This window comes from Sphaeramia orbicularis, chromosome 8 (genome assembly GCF_902148855.1).
Source record: "Sphaeramia orbicularis chromosome 8, fSphaOr1.1, whole genome shotgun sequence".
NCBI classification, from domain to species: domain Eukaryota; kingdom Metazoa; phylum Chordata; class Actinopteri; order Kurtiformes; family Apogonidae; genus Sphaeramia; species Sphaeramia orbicularis.
Genome location: NC_043964.1, coordinates 1,571,151 through 1,596,468, shown reverse-complemented (window position 1 = coordinate 1,596,468; position 25,318 = coordinate 1,571,151). Strand labels below are relative to the sequence as shown.

The 25,318-nt window shown below is 43.4% G+C and overlaps 1 protein-coding gene across 1 annotated transcript; it reads left to right on the top strand.

The window, feature by feature from the left end:
• The first annotated feature begins 17,479 nt into the window (after positions 1-17,479).
• LOC115424083 (uncharacterized) lies at positions 17,480-21,602 on the top strand. The gene is made up of 4 exons (XM_030141188.1): positions 17,480-19,247; positions 20,963-21,264; positions 21,379-21,449; positions 21,575-21,602. Exons 1-4 carry the CDS (start codon positions 17,555-17,557, stop codon positions 21,600-21,602), a joined length of 2,094 nt encoding a protein of 697 aa, XP_029997048.1. The 5' UTR covers positions 17,480-17,554.
• The last annotated feature ends 3,716 nt before the right edge of the window (positions 21,603-25,318 follow it).

Here is a 25,318-nt window from a genome sequence, read left to right as displayed (position 1 = left end):
TATAAACTATCCAAACCAAACAGATGTGAATAACCTGAAAAAACTGACATTTCTTCAGATAAATCAGTGTAATTTTCTCAGTCTTCTTCCTCCACTTCTCATTAGTCCATGTGCATTCTGGATCAGATCTCCAAAGACACTAAACACTGAGGAACAGGAAGAAAAGAGTTCAAACTGGACTGAATTGAATACAGACATTTCAGGTTGGACACATTTGTTCAGGTTAGTCACATTTTATTGGTACAGGAGAGTTTGGAAATGGAAAGAGTTTCACAATTTCATGTGATTTTTTGCACTGAAACACAGAAAAACATTTGCAGTTGTCATTATTTACAGACATAATGTCATATTATTTTTCCATCCAACCCAGTAGTAAATCTGCAGTGGTTCTTCTGTGTGGGTTCTTCTGCTGTTCTTATTGGACTGTAGATCAGATTGGTCTGGATGTGGAACCCACACTAACATGAGTTCCACAGCCTGGACTGTGGAGTTTAGACACTGTGTACATTCATCCCAGGGGTGGGACTGGAACCTTTGGGGGGGGCATGTTTGACCCCCTGGTTTAGCTAAATATGAGCCCTGAACTTGTTTGTTGGTACTCTGTATCCGTCACCACAGTAGACGTTTTCTCCTGTTAAACCTCTGTTCTCTGCACTGGCGTGGCCTTACAGAACTTGTGTCCAAAGGCATAAAAGTCCTGTTCAGAACACAAGTGTGTGCAGGATAAACACAGCTTGGACAACGAGGCTGAAGTTGTAAATCTTCCGTCTCGGGCGCATGCACACAGAAAGTCGGCCGTTACAGTAGAGTCGAGGTGATTGATGGCGGCGGGTGTGGAGAGAGGAAGACGAGGAAAGTGACGGACGAGGGACAGACGGCGGGAACCCAGACGGCAGGAACACCAGGCAGATGGATGGTTGGTTCAGCCGCTGAAACTCTGCAGGAGTCAGGACACCACTCATCTGCAAATGTGACCTCCACAGTTTTATGATGAGATCGGACAGAATCTGGTTCAGGTCATGATTCAGAAAGAAGAAAAGGTCACGAGACACAGGAATGAAATGAATTTGTTTTCGTACTGACCTCATTTACACCTGCTGATAAAGCATCTGATAAAGTGATTCAAGATTCAAGAATCATGTGCACATAACCAAAGTTTTCTTAGAGGTAGTTCTCGACTAGATAAAAAAACATATAAAATCGCTCAAGAATATGAACTTCAATATAAAACAGTAAAGTAAATGTCGGCCTGTATCAGACTATGTACATTATATACAGGAATGTAAAACACAGTATGTGCAGTCCAGTGCAGTAAACAGTATGTGCAGTTGTGTGCATATTGTGTGCAAATGTGGACATGAACTGAAGTCATCCAGCTCAGGTTAAAGCCTGGTTGGTTCAAGGTGGATCTAGTCGGGATGGGAAGATTATCCGATACGTATCGACACGCCGACGTGTGTGTGCACGATCTGAGTGCACTGGAAGAGAAGCTGCGAGTGAATGAAAAGTTTGGAATGATGTCGCGATGCATCGATTATTGAATGTTTGTATTGATTAAATTCAGTCTGTTCAATAGAATATATTTTTACTTGCATTTAAAAGTATGGAGCCCGGTAGGGGACATTGAAAAAAAAAAAATTATTAAAAAAAAAAAAAAAAAAAGGATTTTTAAAAAAAATAATTTTCTTTTTTCTCAATGTCCCTTACCGGCCTCCGTATAAAAGTGTTACTATTTATTTGGGTAAAGTTTTTTTCTTCTGTAGACCTACGTTAACATGCGCCACAGACGTGTACACTAACAGTCTGAGCTCTGCAGATGCACTGTGGCACGAGCACCGCTGACGAATCCTGTACAGTCTGATGTGAATGTGACAGACACAGGAGGAGGAGAACACATGTGGTTTCTGAACGTGTACTTTTTACTGTGTCAGCTGGACTGAATACTGCAGTACATACCACATATACGTCCTTAAACAGTGTCATACAGATCCAACAGCGTATCCCAGAATACCTTGTGCAGGTGTCTCTTAAAGGGACAGAACCTTTTCCTGTTTTACCTACATTACAAATATATATTACATTACAAATATATATTACATTACAAACTGATTTGGTGAAGAAGCAAGAGGTTGAGTTAGAAACATGCAGAGAAACTTCTGAACTTTTTCACATGACTGTATGTGAGGCACGTGTTCTGAATTCACACAAAAGCCACTTTGTAAAAAAGTCCTGGTCTTATTTGATTAATAAATTTGAAAAGCACTCAGAGAGTGCAGACCTCTGCCAAGGCAGATCAGTGCCCACCCCCCCGCCAATCATTTGTTCCTTGTGCCAGTATCAACATTTCCTGAAATTTTCATCCAAATCCGTCCATAACTTTTTGAGTTATCTTACACTTGAACAGACAGACAGACAGACCACGCTGGCAAAACCCAAACCTCTGTGGCAGAGGGAATAATCAGCTCATTGAACTGCACTGCATATTCTTTTCACCAGAATGTATGTGTTGAATCAGAACGTCCTTAATCGCTCTGTATTGTGATTTGGGTGTGAATCATATCGTATCACATTGTGAGATGCCACACATATCTTTAATATATTGGATCAGACATGCTGTATCGAGATGCATATCGTATCGGCCTGGCAACAAAGATTCCCAACCCTTGTGTGTCGGTCTCCCTGAACAGACTGATCTCATGACATCACATTGTATATCATGCCAGTTCTTATGGTATCTGGTGTGTTATACGTACGCATTTTCATCCTTTTGTGTGTTACTCAACGCCATTTGATTTGTATGCCAAGATCTCCAGTTTACATTACGTACTTCCATAACCGCTAACTTTAAACCTAACCCTAACCCCTACCTGCTGATCACATGGTATTTGACACGGAGTGAACACACAGGTGGAAAGTTTATAATGTGTACAGATAATAGGCCAGTTAAAAGTGGAATGTTATCTGTACGCAGTTCATGGCGTCATGTTGCGCTGAACAGTCCTGGACCCAGTCTGATTTTCCTGCTGTGCAGATGTTTGGAATGTGTTCATGCAGTCTGTGTGGTGTGCACCATTATTCCCCTCTGACCTTCAGAATATTCTGGAAGTGTTGTATGACAGGGTGGATAAGTGCATGAAAGTTAATTAAACCTGTTAATCCCTGGACCATCTGTTTCTTGTCAGAATCGTTTCATTGGAACACAAAACAATGGATTAGCCGCAAGCAGAAACTTCATTCATATTCATCAGCAAAGGTAAGACAGTGTGTGATTATCTGTTCAGAATGGGACCTTTATTTATGAAACAAAGGGAAGAGCAGGCTGAGAAAAGTCAAACCAAAAGTCCTCTATGTACCAAGATGAGAGCCAGTGACACCAAAGGTTCACTTCCCGTCTTGTTTGTGCACATGACATGGTCAGAAGGGTTTAGGACATCCATCTTCAATCCACTCATTTTCCAGAACCACATATTTATACAACGGCTGCAGATGAAACATAGGTATTAGGCTAACTCTGGTGCATTTACAACACTAGCTGCTTTTCCATTGACCCTCAGATTGCACGAATATAACTTGTGCATAAACATTCACCAAATAGAACAATGCCAATTTCACCAAAACTCTCATTTTTCGATTAAATGTTTTTGCGTAGTGGTAAGAGGTGGTTTTTCTGGCTTAGTGCAAATGGTATATCGCACAAAACTGCAGTGGAAAGACCTTTTTCTGCAACTAGAGTCACATGGATAAACCAGAAAAGCACTCGGGACCGCAGAGCAGAGGAGAGCAGTCCTGCCCCCCCCCCGCCAAACAACCACCGAAACTGAATCATTTCTTCCTTGTGTCAACATTTCCTGAAAATTTCATCAAAATCCGTCCATAACTTTTTGAATTATCCTGCTAACAGACAAACAAACAAACCAACAGACAAACCCTGAAGAAAACACAGCCTCCTCCGTTCCTTGGCAGAGGTAAAAAAAAAAAAAACGGATGTTGACGGACATTACAACAAGTAAAGAAGACGAGTTTTAAAAGAAACATGGTGCAGTGTGTGTGGACACACCAGGAAATTGAATCTTTTTTAATTTAGCAAAGGAGAGAGGGGTAATATAGAATAATAATAATGAATATATCTGTAAATCAACACCATATTTACGTTCATCATCATGTTCATGGAAGGACTTCTTGTGTCTTCTTGGAAAAATAAATAAACAAATCATTGCATTTGTGATTTAATGGAAAAACCAACATTACGCACTTCTGTTTTTTAGTAAATATGGGTGAAGTTTTGCGTATACTGTTTGTCTAATGGAAAAGTATCTAATGTGAATTAATATATAAATGTCCCTGTTAAATAAACCAATAAAATAGAGTCCAATAATATTCAAATGTATAGAATATTATACCATTTGAACTTATGGTGCATAATGACTATCAGTACACATCAATAAAATGTGAGTCCTGATTGGTTGATTTAAATTCTTAGTTGCATTGAGGCTGATGAAACCACAGTCGTTTCCTGTGGTTCAGGATGTTCAGGTCGTTAGCGTTCATCAGGTTCACCTGCCATGGTTCCCTCACCTGGATGGAAGCAGTCAGGTGGGCTTTGAAAGGAGCTGGAGCTTCCAGGTCAGCTGGATGTGGATGCCTGGTTGTCTGACATGCATCCCCATTTAGTTTTTGGTTGGCCACGGTTGGCCCATCACCCCCCACCCTGCTGAAAATGAGTCTTTTAGTTGCCTTTTAGAAGCCCTTTAGGAAGGCCCTTTGTAGCTTAGCGGCCCACAGGCTGAAGCTAATGTCGTCATGTGGCGTCTGTCGTCTGTTACAAAACTTTCAATCGTCTTCTTCTCTGAACTCCAGTTCTGGTTGACTTCAGACTTGGTCTACAGCTTCTGTATGATGATGTCAGCAAAAGGTAGTGAAATTATTTGGATCCGGATCTGATTCTGGATTTGGTGCCACTTTGAAAAATGTTCCCATTCTAACAGATAGGAAGTGGATTGATCCAATAAATCAGTATCAATGATATCAAGTGTGAATTTGAATTTTGTACAGATCTGATTGAATATGAGCAAAACATGGACCATTTCTGTAATAGAATAAATACACAGAACTGGGGCAGAAGAAATGGATCTGGATACATTTACCTACATGTACCTAATGTACCTAATGTAAAGCGCTTTGGGTGTCTAGAAAGGTGCTATATAAATCCAATCCATTATTATTATTATTATTAAGCTTTGAATTTGGACACTAAGATACAGGGACAGTGGTCCGATTTTTTGATTTTGGGGTCTTTTTCTTGGTTTTTGTGCAGTTTGTTTCCCAAACTGTGGTCCGTGTTCTGTTGGGTTTTGTTTGAATTTTCATTTTTATGAACATTTTCAGCTAAACCTCATCTTCTGGTGGATTGCTGTTCCTTCAAAGGCCCTTAAAGTGCTCATATTTGTCTAAACCCACTTTTCTTCGTCTGTGCTTCATTTCTTTGTGTATTTGGACCCTAATAGTTCAGACAGTTTGAATTTGAACCCTCCACCTGCTGCAAAGCTATCTTTATATTCATTTTGGCAAAAATAAAGTGGATTTCTACAACCTGTTTGAATTCCTGCTTAATTTGTTCCGTCTATAACTAGTTACATCCCAACATTTGCACATATCAGGTCCAGACTTCTGACAAACATTTCTCTGAGTTTGACACAATAGTTTATCAGCAGCAGCAGTTGGAGTAAAAACTGAAAATCTGTCCAAACTCTGAGCCCGTTACCTCAAATGTTTAGTTGTTGGTTGAACAGGACAGAGCAGCACAGCCAATAACCTGCAGGGGGTGGGGCCTAACGTGTGTCCTGTGCATTTAAAGGCCAGTGCTCCAAACCCCCTTTGTGGTGTCATTAGTCAGAAACAGTGTTGCAGATGGACCTGTGGAGCTGAATGAATGAAGAATTCAGAGCCAAGCAGAGCATTTACAGTTTATGGAGACCACAGGGACATGAGGGAAAAGGAAGAAGAACATTTAAAAAAGGAAAATGTCACTTAAAATAAACTACTTGTTTAATAGAATCTCTAGGATCTTGAGCCTCCATTTATCCACAACCCTGACACTCACCGATTACAGAGAATGACACTGGATCTGCTGCTTATTTCACAAAGGGGCGGGGCAATGGACAGAGCATGTGGTGCTGAAATGGGAAGTCATACTCCAGAGAACTGGTCTACAATTTTTATTTATTTATTTATTTTTAAGAAACTATCTGCCTCAGAGATTAAATGTGCTAACTGTTAAGTATTTTAATAAGATTCACTGGGAAAACCAATGACCAAAGTGCTGGTTTGATGATGTTTTCATGGTATATGATAGTTGTTATTACATATATATTGGTTTATGTACATTTAGAAATCTTCCACTTGGTATATTCTGTAAAGTGAATGTATTGTAATATACAGACAGTGTTTTGAAGTAGATGGTAGCTCTGACACAAATATTCCTTTTGAGTTAAATCCATTCTCTTGTTAATTGCCAAATTTCACATTTTGACCCAAGACCGTATCTTGGAAACTTCAGCCAACCAACATTTTTGACTTGATTTTACTTTATCAGTGACTCACACATGGTAACATTTCATTACTTTCAGTCTGGAAACATTTTATTTGTAGCCCAGTGTTATCTGTCTTATGTAAAAAGTCTGAAGGTGGTTTATCCTTGAGCTAAAGACGATGATAACAAAAGCAGGATGACACTACTCTAATGTTAAAGCAGGGGAACAATCCTGCTAATGCTGAGGTCAGAATGGGTGTACACTGCCAACAACATCATATGATATGACACAACGGTTTATGCCCAGGTTTTGCCCTGGAGGACACATAATACAGTTTGAAAAACAACAGCAAGATCAGTTTATTATCTGGATAATGTTCCCAAATACAGATCATATTTTCAGTGAGTCAGCCTCTGCACATTCACCAACAAGAATCCCAGTCAATATGATCATATGAAAATAATTTGTATATTTATACTTATTTGCAGAACAGCCATAATATGAGGTCTCCAAATCTGCAGACATCACCGCTCTGACCCTTCAGTTAAAACCACCATCTGGCTGCAGTTTGATAACATTTTCATCCATAAATATACTTCCTACATCACAGCACTGAGACAGCTCTGCTCAAAGTATTTAATGACATTGGCTTAAACACAGATCATGGCAGATCTTCAGTTTTAGTCTTACTGGACCTCAGTGCTGCATTCGACACAGTCAACCATGATATATTACTTGATCGACTGGAAAATTGGGTGGGACTATCTGGCACAGTTCTTGATTGGTTTGCATCCTACTTAAAGGGCAGGGATTATTTTGTGTCAATAGGTAACTTTAAATCTGAGCAGACCAAAATTACATGTGGAGTCCCCCAAGGCTCCATCCTGGGGCCCCTTCTGTTCAACATCTACATGCTTCCACTGGCTCGATCATAGAAAAAAACAAAATAGATGACCATAACTATGCAGATGACACACAGCTCTACATTTCAACGTCCCCAGGTGACCATAGCCCCATACAAGCACTGGGTAAATGCATGGAGCAAATATCTGAATGGATGGGCCATAACTTTCTTCAGTTAAACAGAGAAAAAACTGAGGTAATCGTTTTTGGACCCAAGGAGGAGCGTCTTAAAATCAGCATACAGCTCCAGTCACTTCAGTTAAAAACCTCAGACCAGGCCAGGAATTTGGGTGTTGTCATGGATTCAGACCTGAATTTTAAAAACCACATACAAACAATTACAAAGTCAGCTTACTATCACCTCAAGAACATTTCTAGGATTAAAGGACTGATGTCGCAGCAGGACCTTGAAAAACTTGTCCATGCATTTATCTTTAGTGGAGTTGACTACTGGAACAGTATCTTCTGTGGTCTGCCTAAAAAGTCTGTTCAACGACTGCAGCTGATCCAGAATGCTGCTGCTCAAGTCCTCACTAAGACCACGAGAGTGGACCACATCAGCCCAGTTCTGAGGTCTCTACACTGGACCACATCAGCCCAGTTCTGAGGTCTCTACACTGGACCACATCAGCCCAGTTCTGAGGTCTCTACACTGGACCACATCAGCCCAGTTCTGAGGTCTCTACACTGGACCACATCAGCCCAGTTCTGAGGTCTCTACACTGGACCACATCAGCCCAGTTCTGAGGTCTCTACACTGGACCACATCAGCCCAGTTCTGAGGTCTCTACACTGGACCACATCAGCCCAGTTCTGAGGTCTCTACACTGGACCACATCAGTCCAGTTCTCAGGTCTCTACACTGGACCACATCAGCCCAGTTCTGAGGTCTCTACACTGGACCACATCAGCCCAGTTCTCAGGTCTCTACACTGGACCACATCAGTCCAGTTCTGAGGTCTCTACACTGGACCACATCAGCCCAGTTCTGAGGTCTCTACACTGGACCACATCAGCCCAGTTCTGAGGTCTCTACACTGGACCACATCAGCCCAGTTCTGAGGTCTCTACACTGGACCACATCAGCCCAGTTCTGAGGTCTCTACACTGGACCACATCAGCCCAGTTCTGAGGTCTCTACACTGGACCACATCAGTCCAGTTCTGAGGTCTCTACACTGGACCACATCAGCCCAGTTCTGAGGTCTCTACACTGGACCACATCAGCCCAGTTCTGAGGTCTCTACACTGGACCACATCAGCCCAGTTCTGAGGTCTCTACACTGGACCACATCAGCCCAGTTCTGAGGTCTCTACACTGGACCACATCAGTCCAGTTCTCAGGTCTCTACACTGGACCACATCAGCCCAGTTCTGAGGTCTCTACACTGGACCACATCAGCCCAGTTCTCAGGTCTCTACACTGGACCACATCAGTCCAGTTCTGAGGTCTCTACACTGGACCACATCAGCCCAGTTCTCAGGTCTCTACACTGGACCACATCAGCCCAGTTCTCAGGTCTCTACACTGGACCACATCAGCCCAGTTCTGAGGTCTCTACACTGGACCACATCAGCCCAGTTCTCAGGTCTCTACACTGGACCACATCAGCCCAGTTCTCAGGTCTCTACACTGGACCACATCAGTCCAGTTCTGAGGTCTCTACACTGGACCACATCAGCCCAGTTCTGAGGTCTCTACACTGGACCACATCAGCCCAGTTCTGAGGTCTCTACACTGGACCACATCAGCCCAGTTCTCAGGTCTCTACACTGGACCACATCAGCCCAGTTCTCAGGTCTCTACACTGGACCACATCAGTCCAGTTCTCAGGTCTCTACACTGGACCACATCAGCCCAGTTCTGAGGTCTCTACACTGGACCACATCAGCCCAGTTCTGAGGTCTCTACACTGGACCACATCAGCCCAGTTCTGAGGTCTCTACACTGGACCACATCAGCCCAGTTCTCAGGTCTCTACACTGGACCACATCAGCCCAGTTCTCAGGTCTCTACACTGGCTCCCTGTCTCTCAGAGAATAGACTTTAAATTCTCTTACTAGCATAAAGCACTGAATGGTTTAGGCCCAAAATCCATCAGAGACCTTCTAGTCCAGTATGAACCATCCAGACCACTCAGGTCATCTGGTGCAGGTCTGCTCTGTGTTCCCAAAGTCAGAACTAAACATGGAGAATCAGCGTTCAGTTTCTATGCTCCGTATATCTGGAACAAACTACCAGAAAATATCAGGTCTGCTGAGAGTCTGAGTTCTTTTAAGTCCAGGTTAAAGACTCACCTGTTCACTGCTGCCGCTGACTAAAAGGCTTTTGACTTTTTAAATTTTATATTCTCTTTGAAACTCTGCACTGCAACTTTTACTTTAATATGTGTGTGTCTTTATTTTTATTTTATTTATTTATTTATTTTATTTTTTTTGATTTTATGTGTTTTCTTACTTGCTGTTTTTAATCACCTTTTACATGTTTCATTTATAATATTTTAAATGTGTTTCTTTTTGTTTCTTTTATTTCAGTGTCCTGTGTGAAGCACCTTGAATTGCCTTGTTGCTGAAATGTGCTATACAAATAAACTTGCCTTGCCTTGCCTTCCTGCTGACATGATTTGGCTCCATTTCTCTTCCAATTGAAGAACACATATGGTTTCATAATGTTTCCTTTTATTAAGGCGCCTGTGACCAAAGTGAAGTTGATGGAGAATCCTAAAAGCTGCCAATACAACAACAACAACAACAACAACAACAACAACAACAACAGAATTAAAACAATGAGCTACAGCACTGACTTCACCCTCACAGTTATATAATGCACTCTCAAAATGCACTTGACACATTTTTATTAAAAAAAAAAAAAAAAAAAAAAAAGTAATAACATGGTTCATGATGTAATAACAATCCAAATTAATATAATTTCAGAGCAATTTAGTAGAAATTAGTCTCAGGAGCTCCAGGTAATGTCATCAGAACTTTAACCACAGTTTACAGATTAATTTAGCACATTACATTTTCCTGAAAACACAAATGTGTCAAGTGCATTTTGTAATAAATTTCTTAAATTGTAACCTTAAAAAAGAAAAGGTAAAAATAGAATAATAATTAAAAACCCTTTATAAAGAAGTTAAAAACTAAATGAACAATGTTTAAAAAGCTTTAAAAAGAGTTTAGAACCCGATAAAACGAAAGTTCACCTTCAAAAAGAAAAGGTAAAAACAGAGTAATAAAAAAGAAACACATTATAAAAAAATTAAAAACCTGACAAAAGAGACTGAAAACCTACTAAAAAGAAATGAAAGACACATTAAAAAGAAGATGTTACTGAAAAAAAAAAGTTTTCTGTGTTTAAGCGTAAAAAAAAAACAAAACAAAAAAACAGTCAAATGACCTGAACATGTTTCTATTTCTAAACCCTCTTTTAAAACCATGTGAATAATGTGAACAAACTGAAGTGGACTCAGATCCCAGCCTGGATGGGTCCTGATTCTGTTCTGATTGGACTGTTCACACCTGTTTCTGATCCGATTGGTCTGAATGTGGAACCACAACTGAACTGAGTTATGATTGACAGGCCTGGTTTAAACCAGGTTCAGGATCCACCGTCAGTCTCATAAGGGGGCGGGGCTAGGAGGAACCATGTGACCCTGAAACAGGAAGTGAGTGTGTGCAGTGAAAACAGGTGGTTCTACAGAGCGATGAGGAATCCCACTGGACCTGAACGCATCACGTTCACGTAGTTGAACAGTGGGCGGAGCTGTAGGAACGGGCACACGTTCACCATGGTCACCAGGAGGGTGAAATGGAATTTTCATAAGGCTGTAGCATGATGTCCAAATATGGTCATTTTGAACATATGTTAATAGATGCTTTAGAAGTGTTTTCAGACGTTCCTCAGTTCTTTGTCTTTTACCAAATGCAGATGTCGTCACTTTGCATCTTGCTCTAGTTCCTGCTAAAGCCTCTGCACTTATCTGAACACTGGTTTAAAACTGCTGAGCTCAAAATAAAAAACAAAGTGAAAAGACATGAAAAAAAGAAAAGAAGAAATGAAGAAATGAAATGTTATACGTTGTTTGCTTTACATGTTGTTTTCTTGGTGTTTTTTTTATTATGTTCAAACCTCAGTTGTATCTGCTGTACCCTTTGGATCAGACCTTTCCACTGCTGGTTCTGCTTCAGGGGAAACTTTCTGTGTTTAAGGTGAGCCCAGTTTCATCTGGATTATGAATTAAAGAAACTTTCTGTGTTTAAGGTGAGCCCAGTTTCATCTGGATTATGAATTAAAGAAACTTTCTGTGTTTAAGGTGAGCCCAGTTTCATCTGGATTATGAATTAAAGAAACTTTCTGTGTTTAAGGTGAGCCCAGTTTCATCTGGATTATGAATTAAAGAAACTTTCTGTGGTTTAGACATGCTAGCCTAACTGTGCAGGTGTTAGACTGTAACTCTCTAAACCCGTTGTGGTGAAACTGGTCGATCTAATCTGAACTCTGAGTGCAAATGTCAAACTGAGGCTGAGCCACCATCCAACTGTCAAATGCAAAACTGTTCTTTTATAGTGTTCTTTTATGGGTGTTAAACAGAAGTGAACTGTCAAATGGGTGTGTGCTTATGCTAACATGTTACCTAGCAACAACTGTCAACCAATCATATGTGTATGTTGAATGTGTGGAACCAAATATGGGCGTAACTACAGATGGGAGTCTTCACAGAGTCACTGAAGACGATAAAATGTGATGAAGTCGATTTTCAGGTGTTAGACCAACAGTGTGTTTGATGGGATACTAGTGTTAAACTGTACTGTACCAGTGTTAAACTGTACTGTACCAGTGTTAAACTGTACTGTACCAGTGTTAAACTGCACTGCACTAGTGTTAAACTGTACTGTACTAGTGTTAAACTGCACTGCACTAGTGTTAAACTGTACTGTACTAGTGTTAAACTGCACTGTACTAGTGTTAAACTGCCTTCTCTGACAACGCACCGTTTTTGGACTTTTGTGAATCTGCTGTTTTCGATAAACCACAGTCTGGGTTCACCTTTTTTAAACTTTCTTCTCCTGTTGGTTTTCCATCGGCAGCTTTAAGTGGTGAGTTCCTTTAACCCCATGGCTTTGGCCGGACCTCAGTTTAACACTGTATCTGAGTAGAATCAGAGAACAGCAGCACTCACACACTTACTGGTGTTAAAATATACAGACGTCTGGGACAGTTACCGGTGTTCTAACCTCTTTAACCTCTTTCTAACCTCTTTAACCTCTTTAACCTCTTTCTAACCTCTTTAACCTCTTTAACTTCTTTAACCTCTTTAACCTCTTTAACCTCTTTCTAACCTCTTTAACCTCTTTAACCTCTTTAACCTCTTTCTAACTTCTTTCTAACCTCTTTAACCTCTTTCTAACCTCTTTAACCTCTTTAACTTCTTTAACCTCTTTAACCTCTTTCTAACCTCTTTAACCTCTTTAACCTCTTTAACCTCTTTAACCTCTTTCTAACTTCTTTCTAACCTCTTTAACCTCTTTCTAACCTCTTTAACCTCTTTAACTTCTTTAACCTCTTTAACCTCTTTCTAACCTCTTTCTAACCTCTTTCTAACCTCTTTAACCTCTTTAACCTCTTTCTAACCTCTTTAACCTCTTTAACCTCTTTAACCTCTTTAACCTCTTTCTAACTTCTTTCTAACCTCTTTAACCTCTTTCTAACCTCTTTAACCTCTTTAACTTCTTTAACCTCTTTAACCTCTTTCTAACCTCTTTCTAACCTCTTTAACCTCTTTAACTTCTTTAACCTCTTTAACCTCTTTCTAACCTCTTTCTAACCTCTTTCTAACCTCTTTAACCTCTTTCTAACTTCTTTCTAACCTCTTTAACCTCTTTAACCTCTTTAACCTCTTTAACCTCTTTCTAACCTCTTTCTAACCTCTTTAACCTCTTTAACCTCTTTCTAACCTCTTTAACCTCTTTAACCTCTTTCTAACCTCTTTAACCTCTTTAACCTCTTTAACCTCTTTCTAACCTCTTTAACCTCTTTAACTTCTTTAACCTCTTTAACCTCTTTCTAACCTCTTTAACCTCTTTAACTTCTTTAACCTCTTTAACCTCTTTCTAACCTCTTTAACCTCTTTAACCTCTTTCTAACCTCTTTAACCTCTTTAACCTCTTTCTAACTTCTTTCTAACCTCTTTAACCTCTTTAACCTCTTTAACCTCTTTCTAACCTCTTTAAACTCTTTAACCTCTTTCTAACCTCTTTAACTTCTTTAACCTCTTTCTAACCTCTTTCTAACCTCTTTAACCTCTTTCTAACCTCTTTAACCTCTTTCTAACCTCTTTAACCTCTAACTTCTTTCTAACCTCTTTAACCTCTTTCTAACCTCTTTAACCTCTTTAACCTCTTTAACCTCTTTCTAACCTCTTTAACCTCTTTAACCTCTTTCTAACCTCTTTAACCTCTTTAACCTCTTTCTAACCTCTTTAACTTCTTTAACCTCTTTAACCTCTTTAACCTCTTTCTAACCTCTTTAACCTCTTTAACCTCTTTCTAACCTCTTTAACCTCTTTAACCTCTTTCTAACCTCTTTCTAACCTCTTTAACCTCTTTAACCTCTTTCTAACCTCTTTAACCTCTTTAACCTCTTTCTAACCTCTTTAACCTCTTTAACCTCTTTCTAACCTCTTTCTAACCTCTTTAACCTCTTTCTAACCTCTTTCTAACCTCTTTAACCTCTTTCTAACCTCTTTAACCTCTTTAACCTCTTTAACCTCTTTCTAACCTCTTTAACCTCTTTAACCTCTTTCTAACCTCTTTCTAACCTCTTTAACCTCTTTCTAACCTCTTTAACCTCTTTAACCTCTTTCTAACCTCTTTCTAACCTCTTTAACCTCTTTCTAACCTCTTTCTAACCTCTTTAACCTCTTTAACCTCTTTAACCTCTTTCTAACCTCTTTAACCTCTTTCTAACCTCTTTCTAACCTCTTTAACCTCTTTAACCTCTTTCTAACGTCTGTAATTAGCTGTTTTTTACAGACTGGTATGTATCTGTAGGACTGCACCGTCTCCACACAGACCCCTTTCATGGTCACAGGCTCTGGTTGAGGCCTTTTCCTCCTGTAGTCCACCTCCATCTCCTTGGTCTTGGTGGTGTTGAGGTGCAGGTGGTTGGAGTCGCACCCTGCGACGAAATCCAGGATCAGTTTCCTGTGCTCTTCTTCCTGTCCTTCCTGATACAGCCCACCATTGCAGTGTTGTCTGCGATCTTTTGCACATGGCAGGACTCTGACGTCTGACGTGTACAGGCTGAAAGTCTGACGTGTACAGGCTGAACAGGACAGGACAGAGCACAGACCCCTGTGGAACTCCAGTGCTGCTGACCACCAGATCAGACCTGCAGTCCCCCAGTCCTACGTACTGAGGCCTGTCTGTCAGACAGTCTGGGATCCAGGCCTCCAGGTGTGAGTCCACTTCCATCTGTGTCAGTTTGATTCAGAGGATGGAGAGTGTTGAAGGCTCTGGAGAAGTCCAAAAGGGTCCTTCTCACAGCCCCACTGCTCCTGTCCACTGCAGAGGGTCTCCACTGCAGAGGGTCTCCACTGTAGAGGGTCTCCACTGCAGGGGGTCTCCACTGCAGAGGGTCTCCACTGCAGGGGGTCTCCACTGCAGAGGGTCTCCACTGCAGAGGGTCTCCACTGTAGAGGGTCTCCACTGAAGGGGGTCTCCACTGCAGAGGGTCTCCACTGCAGGGGGTCTCCACTGCAGAGGGTCTCCACTGCAGGGGGTCTCCACTGTGCTGGTCAAACCTGTTGAAGTCCTTCAGCTGGTTGGCTCTGCCCACCCCTCCTTCGATGGTGTTGCTCTGCCTCCAGCTGCAGCTGATGGTCTTCATCCCGTCCCACTCCTCCTTTGTGCTGTTGTTCGGACACTTCTGCTCCATCTTCCTCCTCCTTCTCCTCCCTGAGCTGGACTCTGAGTTCCCTCTGCACACCCTTCAGCTCCTGCTGGTCTCCATCTTTGAAGGTCCTCTTCTTCTTATTCAGAAGGACCTTGATGTCACTTGTGATCCAGGGCTTGTTGTTAGCATAGCAGCGTACAGTTCTTACTGGAACCACAGCGTCCATGCAGACGTTTACGTAGTCCGTGGTGATGTGGACAGCCTCCTGGTGTTCTCACCATGCGACCCCTGCAGTCTGTCAGAGTCTGCTCTGCCTCTGTAGACCACTTCCTGAAAGACCCAGTGGTAGTGGGTCACCTCCTCACTGTAGGTTTGTAGTGAAGCTGCAGCAGGATCAGGTTGTGGTCTGCCTTCTCCAGTGCAGGCAGCAGGTGGCGCCGTATGCATCCTTTATGTTTGCATACAGTAAATAAATGGTCCTTTTTCCCCTGGTGTTGCCGTCCACATACTGGAAGAAAGCAGGTGGTGTTGTGTCCAGAGTCACCTGGTTCAAGTCCCCAGACATTAACACCAGAGCCTCAGCGTGTGGCGTTTGCAGTCTAGCAACAGTGGAGTGGATGACGTCACACGTCGTACCTCTGCGTCCGAGCGGGGCGGGATGTAAACAGTAACAACAGTGGTGTGTCCAAACACCGTGGGCAGGTAATAGGGACACATACACAACTATACCCAGTACAATGCACAGTGAAATGTGTTTTGTACCTGCATCCAGTTTCAATAGAAAAAATGTAAATATAAAGGTTCAGTTAAAAAAAAATTAAAATGAGGGTTCAGTATAAAAACAAGGTTCTGAAATATATGTACATATACATAATCAGTCAAATAAGCAGAAGGAACGCTGTTATACATTATACATTATATAAAGTGCATGTGTATAAAGGTGCCGGTGTGTAGTGCAGGGTCTACTTTAGAGTTTAAAGCTCAGAGTTGAGTAAACGATGGCCTGAGGGAACAAACTGTTTCTCATCCTCTCACTTGCAGTCTTTATGCAGCGATAGCGTCGGCCTGACGGCGACAGGGAGAATAAAGAGTTTCCAGGACGGCTAGGCTGCTTCCAGATCTTCTCAGCCCTTGACCTGCATCTGTGGATGTAAATGTCCTGCAGGTTGGGGAGGGTGGATCTAATGGTCCACTCAGCTGAACGGACCACCCTTTGGAGGGCAGAGAAGTCCTGCTTAGTCCAGCTGCCCATCCAGATGGTGATGCTCCTGCACAGGATGCTCTCAGTGGTGCAAGTGTAAAGTTCCTGAACACTGTTAATGGGAGCTTGAAGTCTCTCAGGCGTCTGAGGTGGTACAGACGCTGTCTGGCCTTCTTCACAATGGTCTGAATGTGAAGTGACCAAGACAGGTCTGTGTGATTGTCACACCAACATATTTAAAAGTGTCAACATTCGGATGCTTCCATGCCCAGGGTTACACCACAGTGTGTTCACATAAACAGCCAGTCCTCCTCCTTTCCGCTTTTGGGTCTCTGTCCGCCCTGACGATGCTAAAGCTGGGTAACTCTATGTTAGCATCTGGAATGCTAGCCATGAGCCACGTTTCACAGAAGCGCAGTAAACTACACTCTCTGTGGGTCTTAACGTTCTTCACTAGCGCAGCCAGTTCATCGATCTTCTTTTGTAGTGACTTCACATTTCCCATGACCACAGAAGGTACTGCAGGTTTGTATCGACACTTCTTCGCTAGCCGCTTAACCTTTAGCTTAGCGCCGGCTCTGCAGCCACGATACAGCCTCCTCACCTCATCAGGTAAATGTAGAACCACACCGGCGTGGGCTTTGGTTCTCAGTGCACGCAACAGGTTACTCGAATAAACAAGTTTCAGCGAGTGTAACTCCGTATCCATAGGATAGATAGAAATTCACGATTAACACTAATTAAAAATTAGCAATAAAAACACGAAAAAACACTAAAAAAAAAACCACACGGCAAACACAGAGCTACTGGAAGTGCTGCCACTTGCAACAGCGCTGGAGGGAAAAAAAAGTAGTGTTAGTAGTAGTAGTATTTTTATTAGTTATCAGACTTGGGTCCACTTCTGTCTTAAATGTTGACCCTTCAGACTTGGGTCCACTTCTGTCTTAAATGTTGACCCTTCAGACTTGGGTCCACTTCTGTCTTAAATGTTGACCCTTCAGACTTGGGTCCACTTCTGTCTTAAATGTTGTGTCTCTGTGTTTCAGTCATGGCGTTTCCTCGGACGTCCTCCATCGTGCTGTGGTTCTCACTCATCCTCTTTGTTTATTGGACGACCTCGGCTGCTGAGTCACATGACCCTTCACCTGCTGACCTCTCAGCCCTTCGCAGGCTCAAAAGAGAGCTGGATTCAACTACAAAAGACCGGGTCCAGACTGGGGTCCAGGTGGGCGTAAACGTCCTGACCACGGTCACAGAGGTGTTGAATCAAATCCAACCTAAGCAGCTGGAGTCGGTGTTCAAGGCCCTGGCTGGCTTTGCCAGTGTGGCGCCTGGTATCGGAAGTCTGATCGTCTCATTTGTCAACGTGGTTTTGGCCTTCGTCCCTCAGGAGGATCAGCTGAGCAACGGCTTCAATGAGGTCAACCGGAGGCTGGATTCTCTGGCCTTCCAGATATCTGACCTGGCCAGAGACGTGGAGTGGTTCAACTACGTCAGCGTCTACTCTCAAGATGAGAATCACATCCTGAACGCCTGGAGGAAGTTTGATGAGTTTCAGAAGAACCTAAGGCTGGTGACGAGTAAAGAGGAGAAGCTGAGGCTGGCAGAGATCTTCGCCAACTTCTATGAGAACTCAGGGACTGAGGGCAGCGTGGCCAACATCTACCATTACCTGACGGTCAGCGGCACGTCTCTGAGCAAGAACATCAACATCCTGTTGAGGGACAAGTTCAAGTGCAGCATCAGTGAAATAGGCCGCTTTAACCTGTACCTGAGCAGTCTGCTGTGGAAGGGCATGGTCCTCAACCAGCTCTACTGGAAACTCATCGGATTCAGCTCATCAGGTCAACAGCACGAACATAACCGCATGTTCAAGAACGTCTTCAAAGCTCAGAACGATTCTTTGCAGCTCTGTCTGGACAACTTTCAGCGGTACTTGATGAAAGACGTGGAGGAGGTCAGCAAAAAATTCACCAAAGACCAAAAAGAGAACATTGCTGCCAAAGTCCAAAAGACCCTGGATGAGAAGTACTTCTGGTACAAGTGGGCAGTGGTGGTGTATGATAAGTACTATGAGGCCAACTACAAACTGGTCCATATGTGGCGTGTACCTGTGGGGGACCTGGTGGTGGCGGTGGGATACACCAGCAAGGAAACAAACACATACCGACAGGAAGTTGAGTCTGCTGCTCAGCGATGCTTTGCTGATACCAAGTGCACGGACCTTAAACAGAAGTCCCAGGACTGTGTCATTGAGGTGCCCACTGGAGAGTACATAGGTGCCCCCAACGGCCAGCATGTCCCCGAAATGGATTTTAGAAGCTTTGCAGAATATGGGAAAGTTTTGCATTATTTCTATCGTGATGCTCCAGTGATGTCGCCACCACCTGCTTTCAACAAGGTGGAGTGCAAAGACCTTGATGGTTATAAGTACAAGGTGAACGTCTACCTGTCCTTACGGCTGCCGGTTTGTTCCACACCTGACACCTGTCTGAACAGAGGTGTGTGCAGGTGGCTGATGGACTCCAATGAACACCTATGTGACTGTCGTGATGGTTACTATGGAAACAGATGTGAAAACAGCACCAGCATCTACAAGAACGTTGACATCGGTTCCCTGGTGCCAGACATAACCACCCTCAACACCAAACTGGACCGGGTCCTTGACATCTGTCTGAAGCAGATAGAGGACAAGCTGGACCGGGTCCTGAGGACACGTCCGGCCCACTAACGAAGACCTGAACACACATCAACAACATCCACCGTCACCGTCGGAGGTTCCAGGTCCTGACCCACTGGGACGTTTATGTCACATGGGAAAGCCTGTGATAATAGGAGTTATTATGGGATGGATGTGTGGTGTGAATATGTCCAACAGATGAATAAATAAACATCAGTGAGTTGGTCCAGTTCAAACAGTGGCTCCACCGGGTCTCTTTGTGTCTCTTTGTGTCTCTTTGTGTCTCTTTGTGTCATTCCACTCATCACACACTTGTGTTTGGAACACATTATATAAATATGGGGACAGTTTAGCTCAGATGGACCAAAGGGACTGTTCAGGGGTTTGTTTGATTTGGATTCTTTCCTGTTGTTGAAGATCAGATGAGTCTGAAAAAACGCAGAAAACAGTCCAACCGTCCTGAACAGTCTCTAGAAGAACATCTGCTTCAATAGGAGCTCCAGTGGAGTTGATATCATGTAAGAACCCGTTAGTGTTGGTGTTGTCCAGACTGTCCCCGTAGATCTGTGGGATTCAGCCTAGACCACACCAGGCCCTGGGCCCAAACCCAAACACTGAACACATACTGATGTGAACAGGTCTGACAGCGTCCACATCCAGTAGAAGTGGACACCTGTGTCTACGCTGATTCAGAACTCTGCAGCTAGGTTATGAACCAAAACCAAGAAGAGAGAGCACATTACTGCAGTGCTGGTTTCCCTGCACTGGCTACCGGTAACCTAGAGAATTGATTTTCAGATACTACTCCTCACGTATAAAGCTCTAAATGGAACTGGACCAAGTTACATTGCAAACTCACTGATCAATTATGTACAAACTAGAACACTGAGGTCATCAAACGCAGGTTTACTAGCGACTCCCACAAATATTACAAAGAAAATGGGGGACGCAGCCTTTACTAACTATGCACCAAAGTTATGGAATACAATTCCAAAAGACATTAGAGAAGCCAGTTCACTGAATATATTTAAAACCAAATTAAAAACATTTTTATTCTCATCAGCCTTTGAAAGGAGATAAAAATGGGGTCACAATTCAGGAACCAGGAATGTGCGTTTTTTTTATTTTTATTTTATTTTATTGCATTTCTGTTTTTATTGTTTATTTTATTGTATTTCAATTTTCATCTTATTTCTTGCACTTCAAAAATTCTATGCATAATCAAATATTTTAATGTGCGCTGTTTTTATATTTATTTTTATTTTATTGTATTTCTAATCAAATCTTAATGTATTTTAATATTGTATTTTTTTTTCAATCAATGTAAAGCACTTTGGGCTACAATTTCTGTATGAAAGGTGCTATACAAATAAAGTTTATTATTATTATTATTATTATTATTATTATTATTATTATGCTCTGAAAGGCCCTCAGTAGGACAAATGTGGACAGGTTTGAAACCCACAGGACAAATATGGAGTCCAAAAAAAGGGCCTTTTTGAACAAAGGCCCAAATTTACCCCAAAATGGTTGGACGGTAAAAATGTCAGTGCTAATCTAGAGTCAATGTCACCCTGAACCAAGGTGTCAACGGTCCGCCTCCATGACAACGTTTGGATCAAAATATTTTAAAAATGGTCTGATGGTCAAAGTGTCTACATGGTGTGAAATGTGCACATTAGACAGACGGACAGACGGACAGGTGACAGACTGTTAAGGTGGTTCTGTTTTTAAGGTGGTGCTTCTGTTAAGGTGGAAGCACTGTCAGTGGGAACGTTAGCGTTGGCAGTGGAGGCTACATTTCTGCCGTCGCCGCTGCTCCAAACCTCTGTTGCAGTAGATCCGCCAGCGTCCGTCCTCCCACCGATGTGGACAAGTTCTGGGTGCAGACCCTGGACACCTGTCTGCTGGACTACCTGTCCACCGTGCGCTCCCTAGAGGACGCCAACGCCGAGCTGGAGCTGAAGATCAGGCAGTGGGTGGAGAGCAGCGGAGACTCTGCCTCCAGAGACTACAGCACCTGCTTCCAAACCATGTCCATCATCAGGTCCAAGGTGAGTCCAGTCCACGGACACAACAGACCCACATCCACACACACAAACACACACATCTGGACGTATGTCCATCAGGAGGACGTGGTTGTCTGAGTGTATGTTTGTCGTCTGCAGATCCAGACCGTCGTCCAGGTGTACAGATCTATGGGCGACGCCCACATGGCTGATGAACACCTGAAGAACAAGTGAGTCCAAACACAGGTTATAGGAGTTCCAGACGACTGCACTGTCAGATGTTTGTCCTCGTGAGTTCAGATCAGTTGAGCGTCTGCAGTTCGGTTCATCCTCACCTGTGGTCGTCATGTTGCAGGAATGAGAAGGAGCCGGCACCGAACTGAAGAAGATCCTGGACCAGCTGACGCAGACCAGATCCGACATGGAGACACAGATCCGGGGTCTGGAGGAGGAGCTGAAGATCCTCAAGAAGAAAAACCAGGAGGTGAGTGGACGCCGTCCCCCAAAACCTGGACCCACAGGAGAAACTGAGCAAAGCCACCAGAGGGAGACCAGGAACCATCCTGAGAGCAGGTTCAATGACAACAGAAGGACACCACTGCCACAGATGAGCTGCACCCACGTGGACCAGCTGGACCCAGTCCTAGTGTCTCCTAGACTGTCCAGCTCTAAAACCCTGAGTCCCAGAGCCATGGGTTCACATTCCATAGTGAGACTTGTCTTCCATCTGTTCCACAGGTGGACCTCACCAAGACCATGGCCCAGAACACACCACTGGACCAAACCATCCACTCCAAGAACCAGAAGGACCTGGAGGCCTTCCAGGCCAAGGTACCCACATGACCTCACTTCCTGTGGCGGCGGACGGTAGGATGAACCGAACTGCAGACGCTCAACTAATCTGAACTCATGAGGACAAACATCTGACAGTGCAGTCGTCTGGAACTCCTACAGAGGGTCTGCACATATGTCAGCCCCCCCAGACCACGCCCCTCTAAGCCCAGGCCACGCCCCTCTCAGTCAGACTGAGTGTCTTAAACCAACCTGCTCAACATGACGGAGTACAGCAGTAAACACAGCCAGAGAAAAGGATCATGGGAAATCTGAAATTAAATGAAGGACAGTTGGACTGGACATGGATCTGTACGAGCTACCAAAGAACAAGTGGTCCAGAACTAGGACCAGAACCAGCTGATCCAAAGGGTCTAAAACTAGGGCCCAGAACCAGCTGATCCAAGGCTCCAAAACTAGGGCCCAGAACCAGCTGATCCAAAGGGTCTAAAACTAGGGCCCAGAACCAGCTGATCCAAAGGGTCTAAAACTAGGACCCAGAACCAGCTGATCCAAAGGCTCCAAACTAGGGCCCAGAACCAGCTGATCCAAAGGGTCTAAAACTAGGGCCCAGAACCAGCTGATCCAAAGGGTCTAAAACTAGGACCCAGAACCAGCTGATCCAAAGGGTCTAAAACTAGGGCCCAGAACCAGCTGATCCAAAGGGTCTAAAACTAGGGCCCAGAACCAGCTGATCCAAAGGGTCTAAAACTAGGGCCCAGAACCAGCTGATCCAAAGGGTCTAAAACTAGGGCCCAGAACCAGCTGATCCAAAGGTCATTTCCAGTAGACCGTGGACTGACCCCAGTGAATATATGCAGGATCTATTGGGACTGAGCAGATTTACTGAGTCTAGTTCAGATCCAGTCCTTTATCCAACACAGATACTACTGCTGTGGACCAGCAGGGCACCACTGCATTCTGGGAAATGAGCAGATTTGCACCACCTGGTTTAAATGAACACATTATTCTGATCATATTATGGATTTATTGTCAGAATATGACGACTTTAATCTCATAAACCAATGACATTTATGTTAAATTATGAGTTTTTTTTTATAAGTACGACTTTATTCTCATAACATTGTGATTCTTTTTGTATTTGACTTTATTCTCATTAAATTCCAGGTTTTATCTCCATATTTTCTGACTTTCTTCTGGTAGTGCCCAGTGTTTTTCTTTTCTTCTGTGGTCCTAATACTCCGTCGTAGCTTTATTCTCCAGTTCCTCCGTATTTGTAAAACTAGGTTGGACTCAGTTTCAGTTCGTTTACTAATCATGTAGGAGCACAAGGTTCACAATCACAAAATGAGACAAAAACCAGGAAAGATCTGATCATGAAACCAAGAGCTGCACTAAGAAGGACCGTTAGCCAAAACAATGGGTCATTTCAGGTCTGATTGGACCCAAAAATACAGCATCAGTGAATGTTAGCTGACACCAAACAGGATCCACAGATCTAGGTTTGGTTTCCTGGATTTGTGGATCCATCTCCTTCTGTTTTCTTTGTCTTTGGGTGTCTGTAAACGATAGCTCCCACTGCTTTAAGAACCTGAAAATACAACCAACCAACAACAGCTCTGCCCCAGTTTGGATTCAGTCTTGTTCTTCAGTTCAGACAGGACTGAAGCCAACGCTGTCACTCATCTGCCTCTGTCTGACACTCAGTGGGCGGAGCCACGGTGACATCATGCACACCCCCTCTCTAACCTGTGTTTGGACTCACTTGTTCTTGAGGTGTCCATCAGCCGTGTGGGCGTGGCCTATGGATCCGTACACCTGGACGACGGTCTGGATCTGCAGACGACAAACACACACATCAGACAAACACTGATCTGATCTGTCCAAGGATTCAGCTGCAGCAGGTCTGTGTTCCAGGTGGGAGCCCATGCAGGACTCACTCAGAACTGACAGAGGCGGGGCTGACAATTCGCACCTACGGCCCCTCCCACTGCCAAACATTCACACACATTCGTACACCAGTGTGAGTGGCACTGGTGTCATGTTGGCTCCCAGACGGTGTCTGTCTTTTCTGTTGTCTGTCATTTCCTGTTTTATTTTGTTAAATTTCCCTCATGTGTCATGTCTGGTGTCTTTACTTCCTCTCCTTGATTGTTCCACCTGTTCCTGATTACCTGTCTCCGCCCTGATGTGTTCCACCTGTGTCTAATTGTCTCCCTCCTCTTGTGTATTAAACCCCGTGTCTTCCCCTGTTTCTTTCCCAGTTTGTTGCTCCTTCGTGTGCTTACTCACCAGTGTTTCTTGGATCCTGTCGGTCTGTCTGCCCGTTGTGACCCGTTTCGTCTACCGACCACCGGTTCTGCCTGTTCCTGTTCTGCCTGCTCGTCTGTTGTGACCTGGTTTGTTTTCCTAACTACCGTTTCTGCCTACTCCCTGTGTACCTCAGCCTCCATCGTTTACCTGTGTGTTGGACCCTTCACCTGGGTTACTGACTGTGAGTTTAGCCTGCTCCTCATGTCCCGTTGCCTTCTGCGTTGCCTACCCGTGTATGACCTGGACTGTATTCTGACATCCCTCTGTTTCTTCCTAGTCGGGTTGCCATTGGGATTTCTCTGGCTCAGCCACGCTGGCCACCCGCTGACCCCACTCACGGCCCAGAAGTCTAGTCCTGAACTCAGCGTCTTCACAGATTTATTAATTATTCTGTGTTGTGCTTTAACCTTTGTGACTGTGTTTAATAAACACACTCGACTTAACGTCAGTCTACTGGTCTTGCATTTGGGTTCAGCCTCTGTACCAGACCTGTTACAACTGGAGGACAGGAGGGGGAAGTGCCTTGCCCAAGGACACAACAGCACATGGACAGAGTGGGATTCGAACCGCCAACCCTTCAGTTATTGGACGAACCTCTCTCCCACCTGAGCCGCGGCCGCTCCATTAGGCATTTCTGGTGGAATCTCAGGACGTTCAATTATTTCCACCGACCGTAGAGTGCAGAGCAGCGGGGTCTGGTCCAGAGGAAGACCAGGACCAGGGTCTGGTTTCTGTGAAACAGGATTTGTGATTATTCAGTATGAAAGACATAGACCTGAGTTTGTACAACTGTGTTTAATTTGTACCTGAATTACAACTGAATATATAAGAACATGAGAAAAAACTCATTTTTAATTGACTGTAAATTCAGAACAGTTCGGGTTGTAAATGAATGCATAAAGTGTACGTTCAGAATGAAAATAATGTGTAAATACATATGTTCAAAATATATGCCTGTGTCTAATCTCATATTTTATATTGCATTTTGAATGTC

Bases quoted from the DNA above. Each gene is read 5' to 3' on its own strand.
- LOC115424083 (XM_030141188.1), top strand. From the start codon at position 17,555: ATGTTGTGTCTCTGTGTTTCAGTCATGGCGTTTCCTCGGACGTCCTCC. The intron at 19,248-20,962 runs GTCCGGCCCACT...GCTTCTGTTAAG, and splicing joins GGACCGGGTCCTGAGGACAC to GTGGAAGCACTGTCAGTGGG. The intron at 21,265-21,378 runs GTGAGTCCAGTC...TGTCGTCTGCAG, and splicing joins TGTCCATCATCAGGTCCAAG to ATCCAGACCGTCGTCCAGGT.